At 42.9% G+C, this 20711-nt stretch overlaps 1 protein-coding gene across 1 annotated transcript in view; it reads left to right on the top strand.

Moving 5' to 3' along the window:
* The window catches only part of PPFIA1 (PTPRF interacting protein alpha 1), a 2891353-nt gene that overhangs the window by 680418 nt on the left and 2190224 nt on the right, over nt 1-20711 (top strand). Inside the window, exon 6 of the mRNA XM_044082514.1 lies at nt 17529-17633. Coding sequence (XP_043938449.1) covers nt 17529-17633 — 105 coding nt within the window. The remainder of the gene's footprint in view (nt 1-17528; nt 17634-20711) is intronic.

Raw genomic sequence — 20711 nt, 5'->3', positions numbered from 1 at the left:
TGTGTTGTCGATCTTCATCTGTTCGTGTCCCACCTTACCTGCCCCCTCCTATAGACTCCTGGTGGATCAACTTGCTGTTCTGGGATTCCCTGTTAGGATGCACCTTGGACATGGCTTCTGATTTAAGTTAGGTCTCACTGTATTGTTTCTGTAAGTCTGCAAACTCGATCTGAGGTAATGTAGAGAGGAGCATTGTGGGTAGACTATTAGCACAAGAGCTTTTTGGCTGACACAAGCTATGTAACAGCTGGATCGTTTCTGAGCATCGGAACTGTAACCCTGAATTTAAGACTAGATGAAGATCAGCAACACAGAGGGAACGTTATGGTAAGATATAACTTTTTTCCATGGCATGCTGGAAGACTTCACTGGCAGAATTTATCCCAGATGGCATTCTTAAAAATCTGCACCTGCCAAAAAGAGTACTGAAAGTGGTTAACAGTGAGGATTTTCAGTCAAGCAAAATTTGCCAAAATGAACTCTTTGCATCCAAAACAGAAAAAACAGTGGCATTTGGCATAAGAGCAACAACGTCTTCAACAGTACGCATTGGATAATGAGGTCTTTTCAGTGCTTTGTTCAAATCTCTTGGATCAGTACATATTCTAATTGTCATCTGAGCTTTTCTTATGAGCTGCTACCACCATGGAAGATACCATTCAGTCTGTTCATCACCTAGACAAATCCCACCTTGCTGCACCATTTTATCTAGCTCTACTTCAACTCTGATGTTCATCGTGCATACAGCTGCAGTCATAACAGATGGGTTCTCCTGCCATCAGGCGGGTCCTCGGTCGGCCGAATTCCAAAGTCTAGGTCCGGCGTCGGTTGTCGTCGCTTTCTTTCCTGATGTCAGTGCGACAGGGGTATATAAGACACAGCCGACGCCATTTTCTAGTCTTTTTTGCTGCGCGGTGCCCGAAGCAGAAGCAGTTTGCAAGTGCCGGTCGGCCAGCTCCTGAAATTACGAAAATTTGGAAACCGAAGTCTTCTTTAAAGCTAAGTACCCCGTTGGAGAAACATTTCTTGCCTCAGACAGATGTCAGACAAAGTTAACAATTGTATTTCTTGTGGGAAGCAAATACCGCATAAGGATTTCCATTCCCTCTGTATACCTTGTTTAGGCCCAGACCACGACGTCTCGGGCTGTTGCTTTTGTGCTACTTTCAATAAACGCACTATTAAGTGTCAGGCGGAGTTCACCCAGCACCTTTTTGGTAAAGCTTTTGATTATAAAATGTCGTCGGAAACTCCGACTACCGTTTTGTCCAAAAAAACGCAAGGACAAAGACCGACACGCGAGGTCCGCGGTCTCCACCGACACCACGCCAAAACCGACTACACGTGGTCCGGTTCTCAGTGAGGCACCTACGCAGCCCCTGACTACCGACGGCACTTCTCTGGCAGTGTCTTCTGTAACCGAGACCGCAGGTGCCTTGGCCCATACCCTGACTACAGCTACCGAAGCCACTGTGAGTGTTGAGCCTCTTAATGTGGACAGGTCCACTTCCACCCATGGTGTTTTCAGACCCTCATCTTCCTTTTCCATAAAGGCCTTTACTAAGTCTAAACCAGCCATGCATCCCAAGAGGCCTGTTGCACAAGGCCCATCTCCAGGTCCCATGCCTAAAAAGCAGATGCTCAAAATGGCTGAGGATTTAATTACTCTTATCAGGGGTTCCCAACCCCCTCCGGACAAGAGAACCAGAGTGGAGGAAGATTCTCCCTCTTCTGACCAGGGCTCCATTATTTCAGAACATTCTGATGAAGAGGAACACTAGTACTCCCCTTTTAAAGATTCTGATGCAGAGCAGTCCATTCCTTCTGTATCTCCCCCAGAGGATTTTTCTTTCGGGGAAACCTTGCATACCTTGAGGGAACACTTCCATTGGGAAGGCCAAGATTTTTCAGATTCCAAGAAAAGACTTAGGGAATTTCTTTTGCTACCTCAGCACAGACCTCTGGCGATTCCTCCTGTCTTGGACATGCTTGATGATGTTTACTCGGAGGCTTGCCTTAATCCGGATTCCCTGCCTCCTGCCCCAGTCAAGCCTGATAGGTACTACAGAGTTCCTAACTCACACCAATTTCTTTTCAAAAGCCATAATGCTGACCCTTAAACCATTTCTCAAGGCCCCAAAGGAATGAAGGCCTCTACTGCTAATAATCCATTACCTTCCGAAAGAGAGTCTAGATCCTTAGAAAGGTGGGGAAAAAAGGTATATACCTCGGCCACCCTAGCCATGAGGGCCTTAAATTGTCAGTTCCATATGCTTAAATATCAGCAGTTTCTGTTATCACAATTAAGGAATAAAATGTCACAACCTGAACAACCAGATTTGAAGGAGTTGCAGGATATGATGCATAGTGCAGAACAAGTGGGTAAGCACACCTTACAATGTGGCTATGATGCTCTAGAGGCCTCAAGTAGAGCTGCTGTTACAGGAACAGTCATTCGTAGACATGCCTGGCTTAAGAAACAAACCTTGCCTGATCATGTTAAAGCTAAACTACTAGATGCTCCTTTACAAAAGGATGTATTATTTGGTACTAATGCTGAGGAGATACTACGGAAAATGGAAGAAAAAGCTAAATCTATGCAAACAGTCAAAGCTTTTCTACAGGTATAACCACCACGTTTTAGCAGAAATTGGCCTTCAAAAATCTGGTCCTTTCCAGCCACGGACAAGCCCCAAAGGGGTGTAGATACAGGCACACAAGGGGCAGAGGACAATCTCAAGGATCATATAGAGGCAGGCAATGGCAAACTCCAGCACCAAGAGGTGGCGAAGACAGTGCACAACAATACAGGAAACAAACCCAGTGACTTTCCCCTTTGCATGCCAAGCAAGTCTCAGCTGGCAGCACCCTTGGGAGGAAAGCTGACATTATTTTCAAAAAATTGGCATATTATCACAGCAGACAAATGGATCCTGGACATTATAAACAGAGGCTACAGATTTCATTTTCACACTCTTCCAAAAATGAGAGGCATGCCGAACCTGCTACACAATCAAAGGGCAGAGGCTACAATACAAATTTCAAAGCTCATGGACATGAAAGCTATTCAAGAGGTACCTACTCACGAACAAGGTCAAGGTTTTTATTCCAGACTATTCTTGGTACCAAGGAAGGGAACCGATTGGAGACCCATTTTGGACTTATCCATCCTAAACACATTTCTACTCGTACCAAAATACAAGATGCTCACCTTACAGCAGCTTCTTCCCATGCTGGGCAAGGAGTCTTGGCTGGTAACATTGGACCTCAAGGAGGCATACCTGCATGTCCCAAATAGACAAAGCTGCAGAAGATACCTCAGATTTCTTGCAGGTTCAATCCACTATCAATTCTCTGCATTGCCCTTTGGCTTATCTATTGCGCCCAGAGTATTCACGAAATGCCTGGCATCAGTAATTGCCTACTGCAGACTTCAAGGGATACAAATTTATCCTTATTTGGATGACTGCCTGATCCAAGCGGACAGCAAACACATACTTCTGGAACATCTGGCTTATTTAACACGGTTATTGAATTCTCTGGGATACACAGTCAACAAAGAGAAATCCAGGCTAATACCATCTCAGAAAATAATTTTCCTGGGTGCCAACTTGGACACAAACACCCAGATGGCCTATCTTACGCCAGAAAAACAGGGGCAACTAACTCAGTACTTCAAAATACTAGGAAATTGTACCAGGCTAACTGCAATGAAAATCCTGCAGGCTCTGGGCTTCATGGCATCTTGCATTCTTCTAATCCCATGTGCAAAGTTGCATATGAGAAAACTTCAATGGTACCTAAAAAACCTATGGTCTCAACACAGCCACAGTTTGGAAACAATAATACCACTAATCCCATGTTTGCAAAAGGAATTTCTGTGGTGGGCCCAAGCATGCCAAACAAACACAGGTCTTCCATTCAGCAAGCCTCAAGCAAATCAAGTCATCACAACAGACGCCTCAGACTACGCCTGGGGAGCACACATGACAGACAGGTGCATTCAGGGCAAATGGTCCCAAAAGGAAAAGCCACCTTCACATCAATCAAAAGGAAATGCTAGCAGTGATAAATGTAATTACAGCTTTCAAGGACCTCCTGCATCCAGGGCAATTATTGATAAGAACAGACAACACCACAGTAATGTGGTACATAAACAAACAAGGAGGAACACATTCATACCCCCTGTGCAGGCTGGCCATGTCACTTTGGAACTTGGCTCTGGAATGGCAAATCGAACTTCAAGCACAGTACCTGCCAGGTTTGGAAAACTCACTGGCAGACAATCTAAGCAGAAATATGACAGACCCGCATGAATGGAAGTTGCATCCTCAAGTGTTTACAAATATAATCCAAGCGTGGGGAAGGCCAGACATAGATCTCTTTGCCTCCCACAGGAATCATCAATTGACAAAATTCTGCTCAAGGACATTCCACCCAAAGGCCTGGAGAGTGGACGCCCTTTCTTTCAGTTGGGCAGCACAGACAGTTTACGCCTTCCCACCATTGCCTCTTCTGCCCAAGGTGCTCTTGAAAGCAAGAGCAGACAGACCGAAGATGATACTGATTGCTCCAGACTGGCCAAGACAACACTGGTACCCACTCCTGAGGAGCCTAACACATTCTCCTCCCGGGACCCTACCTCTAATACCTCTTCTACTGACTCAGCACAGCTACAAAACTCTTCGCAGTCAGCTGAAAACACTCAATCTGGCTGCATGGAAAATTCCTTAACACCACAACAGACCCTACTATCCAAGGAGGTGCAGGATGTCATTTTGGAGGCCAGAAGGCCATCTACTAGAAAGGCTTACTCCGCAAAATGGAAACGGTTTTGCGCTTGGAATGAGAAAAAAGGCCAGGATCCTAGAAAACTGAATTTGCCTCAGATATTACAGTATCTAGCTGAGCTGTTGAACAGTGGACTTTCATTTTCCTCCATCAAAATCCATGCCTCAGCCATTTCTGCAGAATACAACACTGATCCACCCTTATTCTCTCACCCACTCTTAAGACAGTTCCTCAGAGGGGCTAAGAATATAAGACCTCCAAGGAAACAACCAATTCCAGCCTGGGATCTTGTTTACATTTTAGAAAAATTAACATTGCCTCCCTTTGAACCAGCTGCCTCAACAGATTTTGCAATATTTGTCCTGGAAAACAGCTTTCCTTCTGGCCATTACCTCAGCTCGTAGGGTTTCGGAACTACAAGCCCTCATGGCTGTGCAGCCCTTTCTCATCTTCCATCAGGACAGGGTTTCCCTACGAACCAACCCGTCATTTATGCCTAAGGTAGTATCCAGGGTAGCTTTAAATCAGGCCCTACACTTACCCACCTTTTACCCCAATCCTCAAAACAAAGGGGAAAGGCTGCTACATTCCTTAGACATCCATAGACAGCTACGTTACTATTTGGACAGAACAAAGCCTTTCAGGAAATCAGAACAACTCTTTGTGTCCTATGCTGTAGGAGCTCAAGGGAAGCCAATTTCCAAACAGACAATTTCAAAATGGATAGGCCACTGCATACGGTTTTGTTACTCCTTTCATGGTAAATCTGTACCTGCAGGCATCAGATCCCACTCCACAAGGGCCACAGCTACCTCTGCAGCCTTCCTCAGTGGAGTCCCTACCAAAGATATTTTGGAGGCAGCCACTTGGAGTTCTGTGCATACCTTCACTAAACACTACCACCTACCTTTATACTCCAAAACTAGAGCAGGCTTTGCCACTGCTGTGTTGCAGGGCATTCTGGCTCCTCCCAGTTCCACCTAGTTCCTACCACCCTGTGCGTAGCTTTGGGATTCTACCCATCTGTTATGACTGCAGCTGTATGCACGATGAACATAGTACAGTTTTGTACCTACCATAAATGTAGATGTTCGAGTGCTAATACAGCTGCAGTCCAGTTTTCCCTCCCACCTTCCCCTCTGGGTACAGACCTAGTGGCTAACACCTTATCTTACATCTTGATTGGGTTATCCTTCTATTATGTATTTGCTTGTAACTACTGGTTTTTGATTATATTGCAATGCATGATTATATATTAGATATATATATATATTTTATATATATTGCCTTCCTTATGGGGGCACCTGACATCTGGGGCAAGAAAGACTGAAGAAAATGGCGTCAGCTGTGTCTTATATACCCCTGTCGCACTGATGTCAGGAAAGAAAGCGACGACAACCGACGCCGGACCTAGACTTTGGAATTCGGCCGACCGAGGACCCGCCTGACGGCAGGAGAACCCATCTGTTTTGACTGCAGCTGTATTAGCACTCGAACATCTACATTTATGGTAGGTACAAAACTGTACTTTCTGCATAGCTACTGGAACTTTCTGGGCTGGTCTGACAACTGGGCTGAACTCAGGGTCTAACTTCATGGAGTACACAACGGGAGTTTGCCTAGTTTGTCTTCAAAAAGATCACCATAGGTAGAAAAAATAGACTGGGTGAAATTAGAACAGTGGACTTTTAAGCTTACACGGGGCACTTCCTTATTAAATGAAATTAGTCCCATTTTCAAACTGTCCCTGAGGCCTAATAATGACTAGACGTGCCTTTTGACCACGTAAAATTGCAGGTCATAGCTGTTCCCAGCAGAGTAACATGAAAGTACTACTGAACCTTCAGTTTGAATTTCTTCACCACCATAAGCAACAAGCTTCGCACACTTTGCCAAACCAAGCTTCTCACCAGCACATATTCTAGCAAATGTTTCTGCTGATACAACATTGCACTTTGAACCTTTGTCAACTTGAGCTTTGTGGGTCTCCCATTTATCCAAACAGTACAAAGTACTTCATTCTTTGCCCATAAATCTACTGCACTGACTGTTTCATTAAGTACAAACACGCCATCAACATAAAAAGTTAGGGTCACAGCTTTCTAAGTGATTAACATGTCTCTCTGAATGTTCTCTTGGAATAAAATGACCCTCTTTTGATTTACAAAATCTTTGGAAATTATTCCACTTTCTACTTCTGTGACATTGCTGACGAAAAGCAATGCACTTTTCTCTCTTAGACCAATGATTGCCACCACATTTATGACAGCTGACTATGAGGGTAGGTGAGGGCACATGCTTTGAGTTTGCTGACTCACCCTTGTGCTTCACTGAGACTGTGCATGCTCTAGAATTTGCTAGAAAGCTACAGGGTTTCTCATGGACTGTTACAGGGTTTGCAGATGATGCCATGTTCTTGGGCCTGTTTGTTGTAACCATGTGCTGTGTACTATCAAGATTAACTTTAGAAGATACTGGAAGCATGCATTCCCATTTGTAAGCATATATGTGTGCTTTTATGTGAGTTCATATATCTCAATGGCCTTATTCGAAGTTAAATCCATGTCACAAAGCAAAATCTTTCTGACTGTATCATCTTTAATACCATACACTTCTGTCTTTTATTAACTCATCCCTTATGTCACCAAATCAACATGTTTTAGCTTTGCTTCTCAAGTCAGTTATATATGCTGCAAAAGTTGCCCCAGCGTTTTGATCCCTTGTGTAAAATAAGTGCCTTTCCATTGTAATATTCATTTGAGGGTTGCACATTTCTCTAAGTTTACATTTTAGGCACTCGGGATCTTCCCTTGATTTAGCCAGTGCCACTATATGGCGGGTTCCCCCTCCCCTGCAAACACAGCAGGTGCATATACAAACATATGCTCTTTCAGTGGCTTCTGAACCAGCTAAATTAAGCACAGTAAATGCCTTTGTATGTGCATCTTCGTCCAAAAATGCAGCTTGTATGAAAATATCATACTTTTGCTCAAGCACACTCCACTTCTGTGTAGTATTATTATCAAATACAAGTGGACCAGGTTTTCAAACTCCTTCAGCCTTGCCAACAAAATATGCTTAAACACACTGCAAATGTGGCCCTTGTAATTATGTATGAACATGCACACACACCAGGTACTTGTAATAACATTCATATGCACAATAAACTCTTCAAAATACAATACTTTGTGAAATATGCTTTGAAATGGCTGTATTTTGCAAAATAACTGCTATAACACTGCAGAAACATACGAACACATAGTATACTTTGGATATCTTGAATTGCTTTAATGCAAAAAAGTAGCACATAGCAAAAAATATGGTTGTTTTCCCTATTTTATACATTTTATGAGATTTGGATATTGTTTCAAACATTTTCATAACTATTTTGAATATTTTTATCAGTATGTCTCCGTTTTGGACATTTCGTTTAACTAGAAATTCGTTTTGAGCATTCTGAGTGCTTGTTTTATATTCTTTGAGTAAGCAGTCATTTAAACAAGTTTTAGTATCTGGAATTCATTTCTGACCTGTTTAGCGAGTTATATGTGCTATAGGGATGATCCATTCCTCTGTATTCCTCCAACATTAACTGAGTGCTTGTTGGTCTTGATTCTGGATCGCATTCTGACACCGTGTCGCTTGTTATCTGTTATGATTCAAGACCAACATTTGGGGTACTTCCCTTTTATGCTTTATTATGTAGAAATACATCAGGATAGAGTGCAGCAACATAAGATATAAACAAGCTGATAAACTGACAGACCATTACATGCATGAATGCTTACATCTGAACAGTTCTCTACAAAATGGCAGTCAGGCTCGCACGTGCTCAGTATTTATACACATGTGCAAGCTCAAAGAAAAGCTTCTTGAAGGCATACATACATACTGATAGGCACAGAGCACAGGTTCAGCAGTCAAGATCATTCTCTTGTTCAGAGTCTGTTGCATTGGCAGTATTTCTTACTGTTTTGTTGATCACCCGTATATCCCCATTGTACAAGAGCCAGACCCCATGTCTGTAAGTGTGAGTTACCATAAGGAAACTCCTGAGCTCATGGGAGGCATTTTATAAACATGGCAGTGCTGCTAGCCTTTGCCCAGGAATTCCCTAGGCCAGGTCCTACATTGTCACCAGCGATACCTCTTCCGTTCTCTTAATTCCAGGCATCTTGTATGCCAGCTTCTTAGAGGGTGTAGCTGGAACATTCTTTTTTTGTTGAGAAGAATAGTAATTTGTATGGTCAGTTTTTGTAATCTAGAGGCTTGTTAGTCTGAGTCACTGAACAGCAACACTGAATTTATGAAAATAGCGACTTTAATATACCAAGCTCGAGATTGCAATATCTGTCAGTATTTCCTTTTCACTGAGGTATCTAATTCAGAAATTCTCACTTATTCCCTGTGAAGGGTTAAGCCTAAAAGATGAAGACCACCTTGGGGAGGGGGAGGGTCGTTTTCTCTGAGGTATGGAAGTCTTGGAGGTAGTCTCTGTATCTCTCTCTCTCTCTCTATATATATATATATATATATATATATGTGTCTAGGACTATTCACTGAAAGCGCATTGAAACACATTTCACTGAAAGTTATATATGGCCTTTTCCCCACTGTAGTGCAACCATGGAGTTAGTATATATAGTAAGGGGAGGGTGTGAGGGCATAGCCCCCTACATAGTTTGGATATATATTAAGTTTAGAAAAGAGTAATTTATTGAAATTGCAAGTATCCATGTGTATAGTTCAAAATATTTAAAATAGGTGGGGGGCTATGCCCCCCACACCCCCCTTACTATATATTCTAACTCCAGGGTCACACTACAGTGGGGAAAAGGCCATATATAACTTTCAGTGAATTGTGTTTTCAGTGAAATGTGCTTTCAGTGATTCAGTGAATAGTCCTATATATATATATATATATATATATATATATATATATATATATATATATATATATATATATATATAGGTTCATAGGTTGGTACTAGGCTATCAGCCCTAGGGCCTATACAAGCCTAGCCATAACAATCCCCTGGCTATTTCTTCCCACATTATTTAATTTCCTGGACCCCTGTCTAGCAGGGCGACTGACGTGATCCCTGGGGTGAATTTCCTTTCTCCCATCCAATCGTCAAGGTTCCTGTTGAAGAGGTCCAAAGAGGCACTCTGCTTGACATGTATGGGCATTCTATTCCAGAGTCTGGGGAGTCTCTGGGTCAGGAAACTATCCCTCCAGCATGTTTTGTTTATTGTGATGACAAGGTTTAGATCCCTGGAGCGTATAGCTCTGAGGGATTGGGATTTCTTTAAGTGTAGCATGTCCAACAGCTCTGGGTTTGACATGGCCTTGTATGTTAAGCAGAGATCGCCTCTGAGTAGACCATATGCGACAGAGTATAGCTGGAGTTTTTTTAAGGCAGTCAGCATAGGGCATCTGCTTTAGGCCTGTGATTCTTTTAGTGAGGTATTTCTGAGGCCTTTCCAGTTGTTGCAGATGTCTTGAGAGGTACATACCAAATGGGGCATTGTATTCTATAATGGGTCTAATGAGGGATGAGTACAGTGGGACAATGACCTCCTTTTTTCTGGATGAAAAGCCCTTCGTGATGAGGTGTGCCACATAGAAGGATTTCCTGACTGTTGTGGCGATGTGGTTATCGAAGGTGAGACCACTGTCCACCTGTGTCCCTAAGTCTCTTATCACACTTTCTGTGTTTAGTGTACTGCCACCTATATGGTAATTCATGGATACATGTTTTTTCCCAAAGGGGATAACAATACATTTCTTGGCATTGAGCTTGAGCCCATGGCTCTGGCACCAAGCATCTGTTTCTGTAAGGCCCTTTTGTAGAGTATACACATAATTTGGGGATTCAATAATGGCTCCCAGTTTGCAGTCATCTGCAAACTTTGTTAGCCAGAGTCCCTTAGTGTTGACCTGTACTTCAGAGAAGTAGATGCCAAACAAGAGCGGCCCCAGGACTGAACCCTGAGGTACTCCACTTGTCACTTGTCTGGAGCTGGATTTGGAGTCGGCTACTTTTACAGTGTGGGTTCTATCAGTAAGCCATTTAGCAACCCATTGGGTGACATAGGGATTAATACCCAACTTAGTAAGTTTATCTATGATTCCAGAGTGGGGGATGGTGTCAAAGGCCTTGGCAAGGTCTAGATAGGCTGTATGGACCACCTTACCCTTGTCCATGGCTCTGGAGACTGATTCAAAGAAGTCAATCAGGTTCAGGAGACAAGATCGGCCCTTCACAAACCCAAACTGGGTGGGGTCCAGTGTTTGAAGGTTGCCAATGTCTTTGTTTATAAGTTCCATGATAATACGCTTCATGGCCTTGCAGATAAGGCTTGTCAGACTGATGGGACGGTAGTTTCCGGGATCCAAGGTGGATCCCCCCTTGTGGATTGGGATAACTGTAGCTCTGCGCCACTCAGTGGGCATGACACCTGAATTGAGGCTATGATTAAACATGACACTTAGGTGAGGTGCCAGTTCATATTGTAGTTCATGTAGTACACAGCCCGGGATGTCATCTGGTCCCATGGATGCTGTATTCTTGGCTTTAGAGACTGCGTTTTGTACCTGTGTGGCCGTTATTACTGGAATTTGGCAATCTTCCGGTATTGAGATGGGCCATTTAGGGGGTGAGAGGGGGGTGAAGTTGGCACTGAATCGATCTGCCAGGATATTGGCAATATCCTTCGAATCAGTATATTTATTGCCATTCTGTTTTAGCTCAGAGCAGATCTGAGCATTGCCATTTAGATTCTTGACATAGTTATAGAATGCTTTGTGGTTGTCTTTGGAATCTTTGGCAATTTTATTTTCATAACTAGCTTTGGAGGATTTTATGAGGCATCTCAGTTTCTTACTGAGGCTAGTAAGGGAGTTTTTGCATCCTGGGATTTTCCTCTTTTCTGCAAAAGTTTCTTCCTTTTGTTGTAAAGTTTGTTTATGGCAGGGGACCACCAGATTGGCTTCCTTTTTGGATGAGAGCATTTTGGTTCTATTTGGGATGGCACAATTCATGCATAAGTGGATGTGCTCATACAGTGCCTTAGTGTAGGATTCAGCAGTTGAACTTTCAGTTCACGTCTGCATGGGTGTCATGAAGTTTGTCACTTCTGACTTGAGTAGCATGAAGTTGGCTTTGGAGAAGTTTTTCATGGTGGTTTCTTTACTGGGGGGTGGGGGTGGGATGTGGATGTTAAGGGTGATTAGCTTATGGTCAGACCTGACTAATGAGGGGGTGACCATAGGTATGGAGCATTGATTTGCCATGTTGGTAATGACCAGGTCTAGGATATTGGAGCCCCTGGTGGGACTATGGATTAGTTGATCCAGGGCGTTGGAATTTATGAATTCCAAGAACCGTTGCGCAAAGGTGTTGGGACATGAGTAGTTTTCCCAGTTAATGGCAGGGTAGTTAAAATCACCCAGTATTAGGGTATTTGGTTCTATCTTAATATTTTCCAGTATGTTTAAAAAGGTGTAGTGAGAATCCTGGGGTATGGTGGGGGATCTGTAGCAAGCTACAATTTGGATTGCAGTCTTACCTAGTGTTAATTGCACTTGGAGAATTTCAGACACATTGTGTTGGCCAACTAGCCTGGTGGTGTGAATATCCTTGGTGAATATTGACACTCCCCCACCTTTAGTGTTTCGGTCCTGGTTTGGTGGTCGAAAAGTGTGGTAAGAGTTGTAGCCTGGTATTGCAGGGGTGCTCTCTGGAGCCTTGAACCAGGTCTCAATTACTGCACAGATATCGATGTTTTCCATTTTTAGGAGTGCCTCGAGAGAGTGCATTTTGAGGTTTAGACTTCTAGCATTGAGTAGCATTACCTTCAGATTTTGCATGCTTGTACCTGTTATGGTGGTGGTTTTGTCCTTTGAAGTTTGCCTAAAAAAGGCACTATAGGGGTGGCAAGAGTCTTAGCCAGTAACCTGAATCCCAGGGGCGACAGGTGCAGACCATCTCTGGCAAAGCATCATTGTCTGTCAATCATGTCGTCCCAGGCAGACAGATACTGGATCCCCTTTGAATGACACCATAAGCTTAGCCAATTGTTGAAGTCAATCATTTTATCCTTATATTGTGGTATCATTCTGGGCGAAGGCAGGATGCTACTCAGGGCTAGGGTCATACCTGCCTGGGCCACATGATCCGAGAGCTCTTCCATGTCTCTTTTCATGTAGTCCAGGGAGGTACGTCTCAAGTCATTCACTCCAACATGGACAATAACAGAGTCATACTTGTACCTGTTGTGGAGTGACCTGAGTGCATGCGTTATGTGGCGGATCCTGGCACCCGACAGGCAGCTGACTGTAATTTTCTCCTTATTCAACCTGGTGAGAGGGACATCAGTGTGCCGGACTATAGCGTCACCTATGACTAAAGTGTTAGGTACATTGTCTTGCCTTAGGGGCTGTTGCTGGGTGGCACACTGGTGTTGTGAACTATGTGACACATTGGTTGTGATTGGTGTTTGTTTGCGTTTCAGCTTCAGAGGTCTCTGCTGCTTGGGCAGGTTACAGTTAAAGGGCCTCTGCATATGTGGATTTAGTGTTGCTATATGTGGGTGTTGGTGGTGCGGGTTTAGAAGGGCTATGTGTTGCTTGAGATGTAGTGTGGGTGTTAACCTTCTCCTCTTGACTGTTTAGCACAATCTTGGGTGGAGAGAGCTTTGCTTCCATTTTGGCTATGTAAGTGCATATATATATATAGATATATATATATATATATAATGTCCCTCCAAATTTGGGAGTAGCAAGGGGTCTTTCCTCTTGCGCAAACAAAAAAAGAAAAAAAAAAACACCTTGATAGTAGGACAGTGATTGTTGATATTTGCTGTCCTGCTTTAGTTGTATATTTTTTCTGTAACTTTCGTACTCTGTTGCAAGTCTCAGAACTACAATAGGTGCACGTGTATTCCTTTCCTGATGCACAGTTTTGGGAAGTGGTGTATAAATGCGAGTATTAACTTACTGCAGATTTTTGTCATAACTTCACAGACAGCTGTAATGACCATAATTTACAGTGCCTGTGATTTAGCAGTTTGCCCAGTGAATTTGGTATTAATGCCTCGCGAGGAGCCTGCAGCTTTCTTGTCAGTATCTTTACTGTTGTTTCACTTAAATAAATGTGTGTGTATATGTGTAATATTTATTTGTTTACATTTGTTTACCGGGAAATTCCGACTGGACACTGGTCCTTTTTCAGAGGAGGCCCAGGGAGAAAAACTCCACAAGCAAGAGTAAACTGAGTTTCAGTATTCAACATGACATACAGTAATAGAGCAAATAGGTACATAGTAAAAAAACATACATAATACAGCAAAAGGTACTGCTAACAACTAGAAGAAACAGAATAAAGAAAACTCAAGTAATTAAGCTGAGAAGGCAAGAAGTACTAATGTTTAACACGCTCAGTAGCAGGTAATAAAAAGGAGAACTATATTGTTTGGGTTAGGAGTTTTTTAGTCTGGATTGGGGCAAGGACAGAGCCAGTGCATTTTTAGGTGAGACTTGAGCGCAGTCTTGAATTGACTGCTGGATGGTAACATGGTCATTGGGGGGGGGGGGGGGGTTGTTCCATAGCTTGGATATGGCACAGGAGAATAAGGCTTCTCCTGCTGAGTTTTCGGGTTTGGTGACAAGAAGTAGATTTTTGCTGTTGGAACATAGAGGTCTAGAGGAGCAGTAAGTTTGGAGACGGTTCTGAAGTGATGGAATTTTATGAGGATGGTTTACTAGTTTGCGAGTGAATGAGAATTGATTCAGGTGATGAGATTGTGGGAGTTCAAGCCAGTCAGGTTCCCCTGAGTGTGTTAAAGTTGTGGCTGCGGTAGGATGTGCCCATTGAGAATTTTGCGATTTTATTGTAGCAGGATTCGAGCCTGTTTAGGTCAGACTGTCTAAGGATGGTAAGTATAGGAGAAGCATAGAGTAAGCTGAAAGTTAGTTTGGGACTGGCAGTAGAAGTTCTGGCTGCCTTGGTAGGTATTGTTTGTTTCTGTATAGTGCGCCAAGCTTTTTGCGTACTTTTTTATGGTAAGAGATATGTGGGTGTCAAATCTGAGATTGTTGTCAATCTCCACACCAAGAAGTGTGGTGTGATCTGATGACGAGATGATGGTATTGTCTTTGGCAAGAATATTGAAGTGGGTGGGAGTTTGGTTGGATATGGAGGGTTGGAAGATAAGGAGTTTGGTCTTGCTAGAATTGAGTAGAAGATGGGCATTGGATAGCCAGCTTTTTACTAATGAGAATGACTCTTTTGGGATCTTTTGAAGTTCTGGTAAAGGTGAGGGTGGAGTCATCTGCATATTGTATGAGAGAAGCATGTAGGGGGCCGAGGATGGAGCCATAGGGGACTCTGAGGGTAAAGGGGAGATGAGGATCTTTCCAAACATCTGATTGTTGTCGGCTGGTCAGATAGCTGTGGAACCAGTTGATGAAGATTAGTGAGAACAGAGAGTAGTATTTGGTGTGATACCATGTCAAAAGCTTTAGATCCAGAAATGTAGCGGTGGAGAACACGCCATTGTTGTTATGATAGTGTTGGTGAAAGAGAGCAAGGCAGTAGACAGTAGTAGTGCTGTGATATGGCCTGAAGCCATGTTGGGTTTTGGAGAGGAGATTGTTAGCTAGGAGGTGGTTTTAATACTTTAGAGTTGATTGATTTCTAAAGGATCTTGGAGAGTGGGGAGAGGATAGCTATAGGGTGGTAATTGGAAAGGTCAGTGGAGGAACCCCATTTGTGGAGGGGAATGATGTGTGAGATTTTCCACAGAGAAGGTACATAGCTGTCTGATATGGAGTGGTTAATTAATGTGGAAATTGGATAGGCTAGGGTGTCGGCTTCACTTTTTAGGTATTCTGAGGGAAGGTTGTCCGCTACGAGTTTTGTGGGCTTAAGTTTTGTCAGCAGTCTTTTTATGTAGGAGGTGAGTACGGAGGAAAATGCAAAGGGGGTTGGGAGTAGGGGAGTGGATGATGGGAGTTGTTTGGCTGAAGATAGAATGATTTCAGTCAAGTGTTTGTTGAAAGAGTCGGGGTATTGCTGGAGGAAGAGGGGGTGGTTGGTAAGGGGTAGCCCACGTCACCTGGGTTGAGTATGGAATTTAATGTGGACCAGAATTGCTTAGGATTGTGGTGGGAGGAGTTTAGGGTGGTGTGATAGTAAAGGCTTTGTCTGTTTTTATTTGTTGTTTGACTTTATTGCACAATTCAAGGAAAGCAGAGGGGATTTTTGTTAGGCACCACTGATCTCAGGCTTTATCTCTGATTTTCATTAGTCCTCGGGTGTTTTTTGGAGCCAGGGGGAGCTTTTAGTTTTGACTGTGGCATATCTTAGTGGAGTGTAGGTGTTTAAGATGTTGAAGGTGCTATTGAAGAAGTGGACGACCTCATCTAGATTGAGGTATTTTAGTGGTGTCCAATTACAGTTTTGGAGAGAAGAGATGAAAGAATGGGGTTTGAATTTTGCATTGTTACCGATTTTTTATGGATGATGGGATTTGCACTGTTAACCTGGTGTTTTAGGAGGAATGCAGGGGAGTGGTCACTGAAGCTGTCAGGTAGACCGCCAGTCATGTAGGAATGAGCATTTTTGATAACTAGTATCCAATCGAGGATGGTATGATTGTTGGAGTTTTTATTTATACGAGTGGGTGATTGTATTAGTTGAGAGAAAACATGCAGATTTAGGTGTATGGCTGGGAGGGCCTTACTTACAAGGTAGCCAGTGGATGTTAAAGTCACCGAGGATGATGGTTTCTTGAGGTAGAGAAAGACTGACCCAGTTCAGGAGGTTTTCTAGGGGCGGTATAGTTTGGCCCGGAGGGAAGTAGCAGCCAATGATGATGATAGTTTTATATATAAGTTATAGGTTTACTTTCAAAATTATGCAAATCGGATTTGTGAGTAATGAATTACTCAAACTGAAATGATGAAAATGTGCACACCGTTTGCTCACAACGAATGCGGTAATGTCGGTATGAAAAATTCGACATTATCGACATTACCCACCTTACCTGAACATCCAGAAATGTCCTACAAACATTTTGCATGAGGGCAAGCCACCCTCCACCCACCAAACACCCCCTGCTAGTTATATATTCTAATATTGAGATGGTACTTTTCCCAAGACCCCCACTGTAGTGCGATCTAGTTGTTGAGTGACGCTCAAAACAACGAATGCAAGCTACATGTCAACGTTTCGGAGGCAACTGGATTTCCACTCACAATTTTGAACTTCTGCACCTTTATCCTCAACCTAATTAATGATGTTAAGGTAAGTTTTATATACACACATATATATATATATATATATATATATATATATATATATATATATATATATATATATATATACTCATGGCAGTGTGAAAATAGATGTCTTGAACAAAACAAGCATCTTAAAAATGTGCAGTTGCTTTCTGCTATATTAGTTGTTTGTGTTTAAACACTGTTTAGTTAGGTTTTAAAAACATAATTGTTTTATTAGCGGTTATAATTGCACTTGCTAAAACCATTTTGTTTACATGATTTAATTAGGGTAGTTTGCTTTATTGATGTTGTGTTACAGGGACAAAATTGCAGTGAGATACTTTGGTGATAGAGTTAAAAACTGTTTACATTTTCCTGATAATTATAATATTGAAGCTTATAGATTTGTCATCATGTAAACAGAAACTATAATTTTTTTTTTTTTTTTAAGCTACTAATTTTTAAAGATCAGAATAACCAGAAGAAACTTGTGATGGTAGATGGGCCCCTGGATGTAAACCACAAACAGGAAAATACCCCAAATGCAAATGGCAGTGTAAGTTAATTCTGCTTATAACACTTGGTTGAATGTATATGCTGAAGACCAAAATAGCTTTTATTTAGAGTTTTATTTGAAATTGTAATAATTTAATTACTTTTACAGCATTACATGAAAACACAGTGTTGCAGGTAGCAAGTAAGAATTTAAACGGTCTGAACTTGCAACTTTTAACATTCAGAATAAGTTTGAGCTGTGCAGCTGATCAGAAATGCAGTGAAACTGACAGTTATAAGATATCACACATGCAAGGTATGTAGCCACTGGCTGCAACAAGCACCTGTATTGTTACTAGATACTGAAGTTGATTTGTATACTGGACATCATAGAACTGGCATGAGGGTATGACTGAGCATTGTTCTAATATTGAGATGGTACTTTTCCCAAGACCCCCACTGTAGTGCGATCTAGTTGTTGAGTGACGCTCAAAACAATGAATGCAAGCTACATGTCAAAGTTTCGGAGGCAACTGGATTTCCACTCACAATTTTGAACTTCTGCACCTTTATCCTCAACCTAATTAATAGGTTCATAGGTTCATAGGTTTATACTAGGCTATCTGCCCTAAGGCATTTATAAGCCTAGCCCAAATTATTGTGGCTTACGCCACCCCTTATATGAAAAAATACTGTGCCCATTAGTTTGTTGTGCCTCTGTCCAGCAGTGACCCAGAGATGATTCCCGGGGTAAACCTACGATCTCCCATCCACAGGTCTAGATTTCTCTTGAACAGAGTCAGCGAGGTGCTCTGCCTCACATGGACCGGGATTTTATTCCACAGCATAGGGAGTCTCTGAGTGATAAATCTATTCCTCCAGCACGTCCTATTTATATCCGTGCTAAGGTTTAAGTCGCTTGCTCTAGTGGTTTTGGTGGATTTGGATTTTTTTGAGGTGGAGCATGTCCATTAATTCTGGTTGGACATGGCCTTGTATGTCAGGCACATGTCACCTCTGAGCAGACGGTATGCGACTGAATAGAGCTGGAGTTTCTTCAATCTGGCAGCATATGACAGATTTTGGAGTCCCTTTATCCTTTTGGTGAGGAACTTTTGGGGTCTCTCCAATTGCTGCAGATGTCGGGTGAGATACATCCCGAATGGGGCATTGTACTCGATCATTGGTCTGATAAGTGAAGAGTACAGGGGAACAATGACCTCACTAGATCTGGATGTGAATCCTTCATGATCAGGTGGGCAATGTAGAAGGTCTTTCTTACCACTTTAGCAATGTAGTGTCAAAAGAAAGGCCACTGTCAACCTGGGTCCCCAGGTCCCTGATAACCTCTTCTGTGCTTAGTGGATTGCCACCTATATGGTAGCTTGGGGTTACCTTGTTTTTCCCGAAGGTATGACTATACATTTTGGCGTTTAACTTCAGGCCATGGCTCTGGCACCAGCTATCTGTTTCCGTGAGTCCCTTCTGAAGGATATCAGTGTCGATGCACTTTCCACTATGGCGCCCAGTTTGCAGTCATCTGCAAACTTTGTCAGCAAAGTCCTCCCATGTTGGCCTGTACTTCTGAGAAGTAGATGCCAAACAATAGGGGCCAAGGACCGAGCCCTGTTGGACACCACTTGTGACCGGCTTGGAGTCTGACACAGCCAGCAACTCTAACCCTGTGGGTTCTGTCCTTAAGCCAGTTTGCAACCCATCTTGTGACATATGGGTTTACATTTAAGCTGGTAAGTTTTTCTACAATACCGAGTGGGGTATTGTGTTGAAAGCCTTGCAAGGTCAAGGTAGGCTGTATGGACTGCCTTTCCCTCATCAATGGCCTTGGTGACTATTTGAAGAAGTCGACCAAGTTCAAAAGGCATGATCTTCCCTTGACAAAGCCAAACTGGGTCGGGTCCAATGTCTGCAAGTCCCCTATATCTTTGTTTATGAGCTCCATTATGATCCTCTCCATAGCTTTGCAGACTAGACTTGTTAAGCTTATGGGGCGGTAATTACCAGGGTCCGTAGAGGCGCCACCTTTGTGGAGTGGGACCACAGTTGCCGTCGCCACTCCTTGGGCACGTATCCTGTGGTAAGGCTGAGATTAAACAGCTGCCTTGTAATGCGGGTTTAATTCCTCATTTAGCTCGTGTAGCACACAGCCGGGGACACCATCCGGTCCCATTGATGCTGTGTTTTTAGCTTTAGAGAGAGCAGCTTTCACCTGCGCATTTGAGATGTCCGGGAGGCTACACTCGGCTGGGATAGTTATCTCTCCTTTAGGGGAGAGGGGTGAAGTTTGCACTGAACCTGTCTGCCAGTATGTTGGCAATGTCTGTGGGTTCAGTGATTTTGTATCATTTTGGACTAATTCTGAGCATATCTGTGAGTTTCCACCCAGGTTCCTAACATAGCTGAAAAAGGCCTTATGATTGTCCTTTGAATCCATGGCAATTTTTCTCTCAAAATTGGCCTTAGTTGATTTTATGAGTGCTCGTAATTTTTACTAATAATGATCAGGGGTGACTTCCCTTTTATGGATTTTGTTCTATCATGTAATAGCTTTCTCCTCTTATTGTAAAGTTTGTTAATGGCTGGGGTCCACCAGACTGGACGTTTGCCCTTTGTGGAAAGAGTCTTGGTTTTATTTGGGATTGCCTGATCCATGCAGTCCTGGAGGTGTTCATAGAAGGCATTTGTAAGGGCTTCCGCAGCTTGGGTTGTGGTTTCCTCTGACTCAGGGGCCTTGAAGGATACCACACCAGTCTTGAGTAGTGTGAAGTTTGCTTTAGAAGTTCTTCACTATGGTCTTTTTGTTTGGGGTGGGGGCGGATGTGGATTTCCAGTGAGATTAGTTTATGATCAGATCTCACCAATGAGGGATATACTTCGGTGTGGAGCATTTTGTCCCCATGTTTGTGACAATGAGATCTAGTATATTTTCTCCTCTCGTGGGAACAGTGACTAGCTGTTCCATGGCATTTGAATTTATGAACTCCAGGAACCGTTGGGCTAGAAAGTTAGGGCTTGAGTAATGTTCCCAGTCTATATTCGGTAGTTGAAGTCACCCAATATGATGGTGTTTGGAGATACATTTATACCCTCCAGTGTCTTCAGGAAGGCTGTGTGGGGTTCC

Source organism: Protopterus annectens, chromosome 9.part0 (genome assembly GCF_019279795.1).
Source record: "Protopterus annectens isolate FY-2018-M chromosome 9.part0, PAN1.0, whole genome shotgun sequence".
NCBI classification, from domain to species: Eukaryota; Metazoa; Chordata; order Ceratodontiformes; family Protopteridae; genus Protopterus; species Protopterus annectens.
The sequence above is the reverse complement of the archived record's forward strand: the minus strand, read 5'-3'. Positions and strand labels throughout refer to the sequence as shown.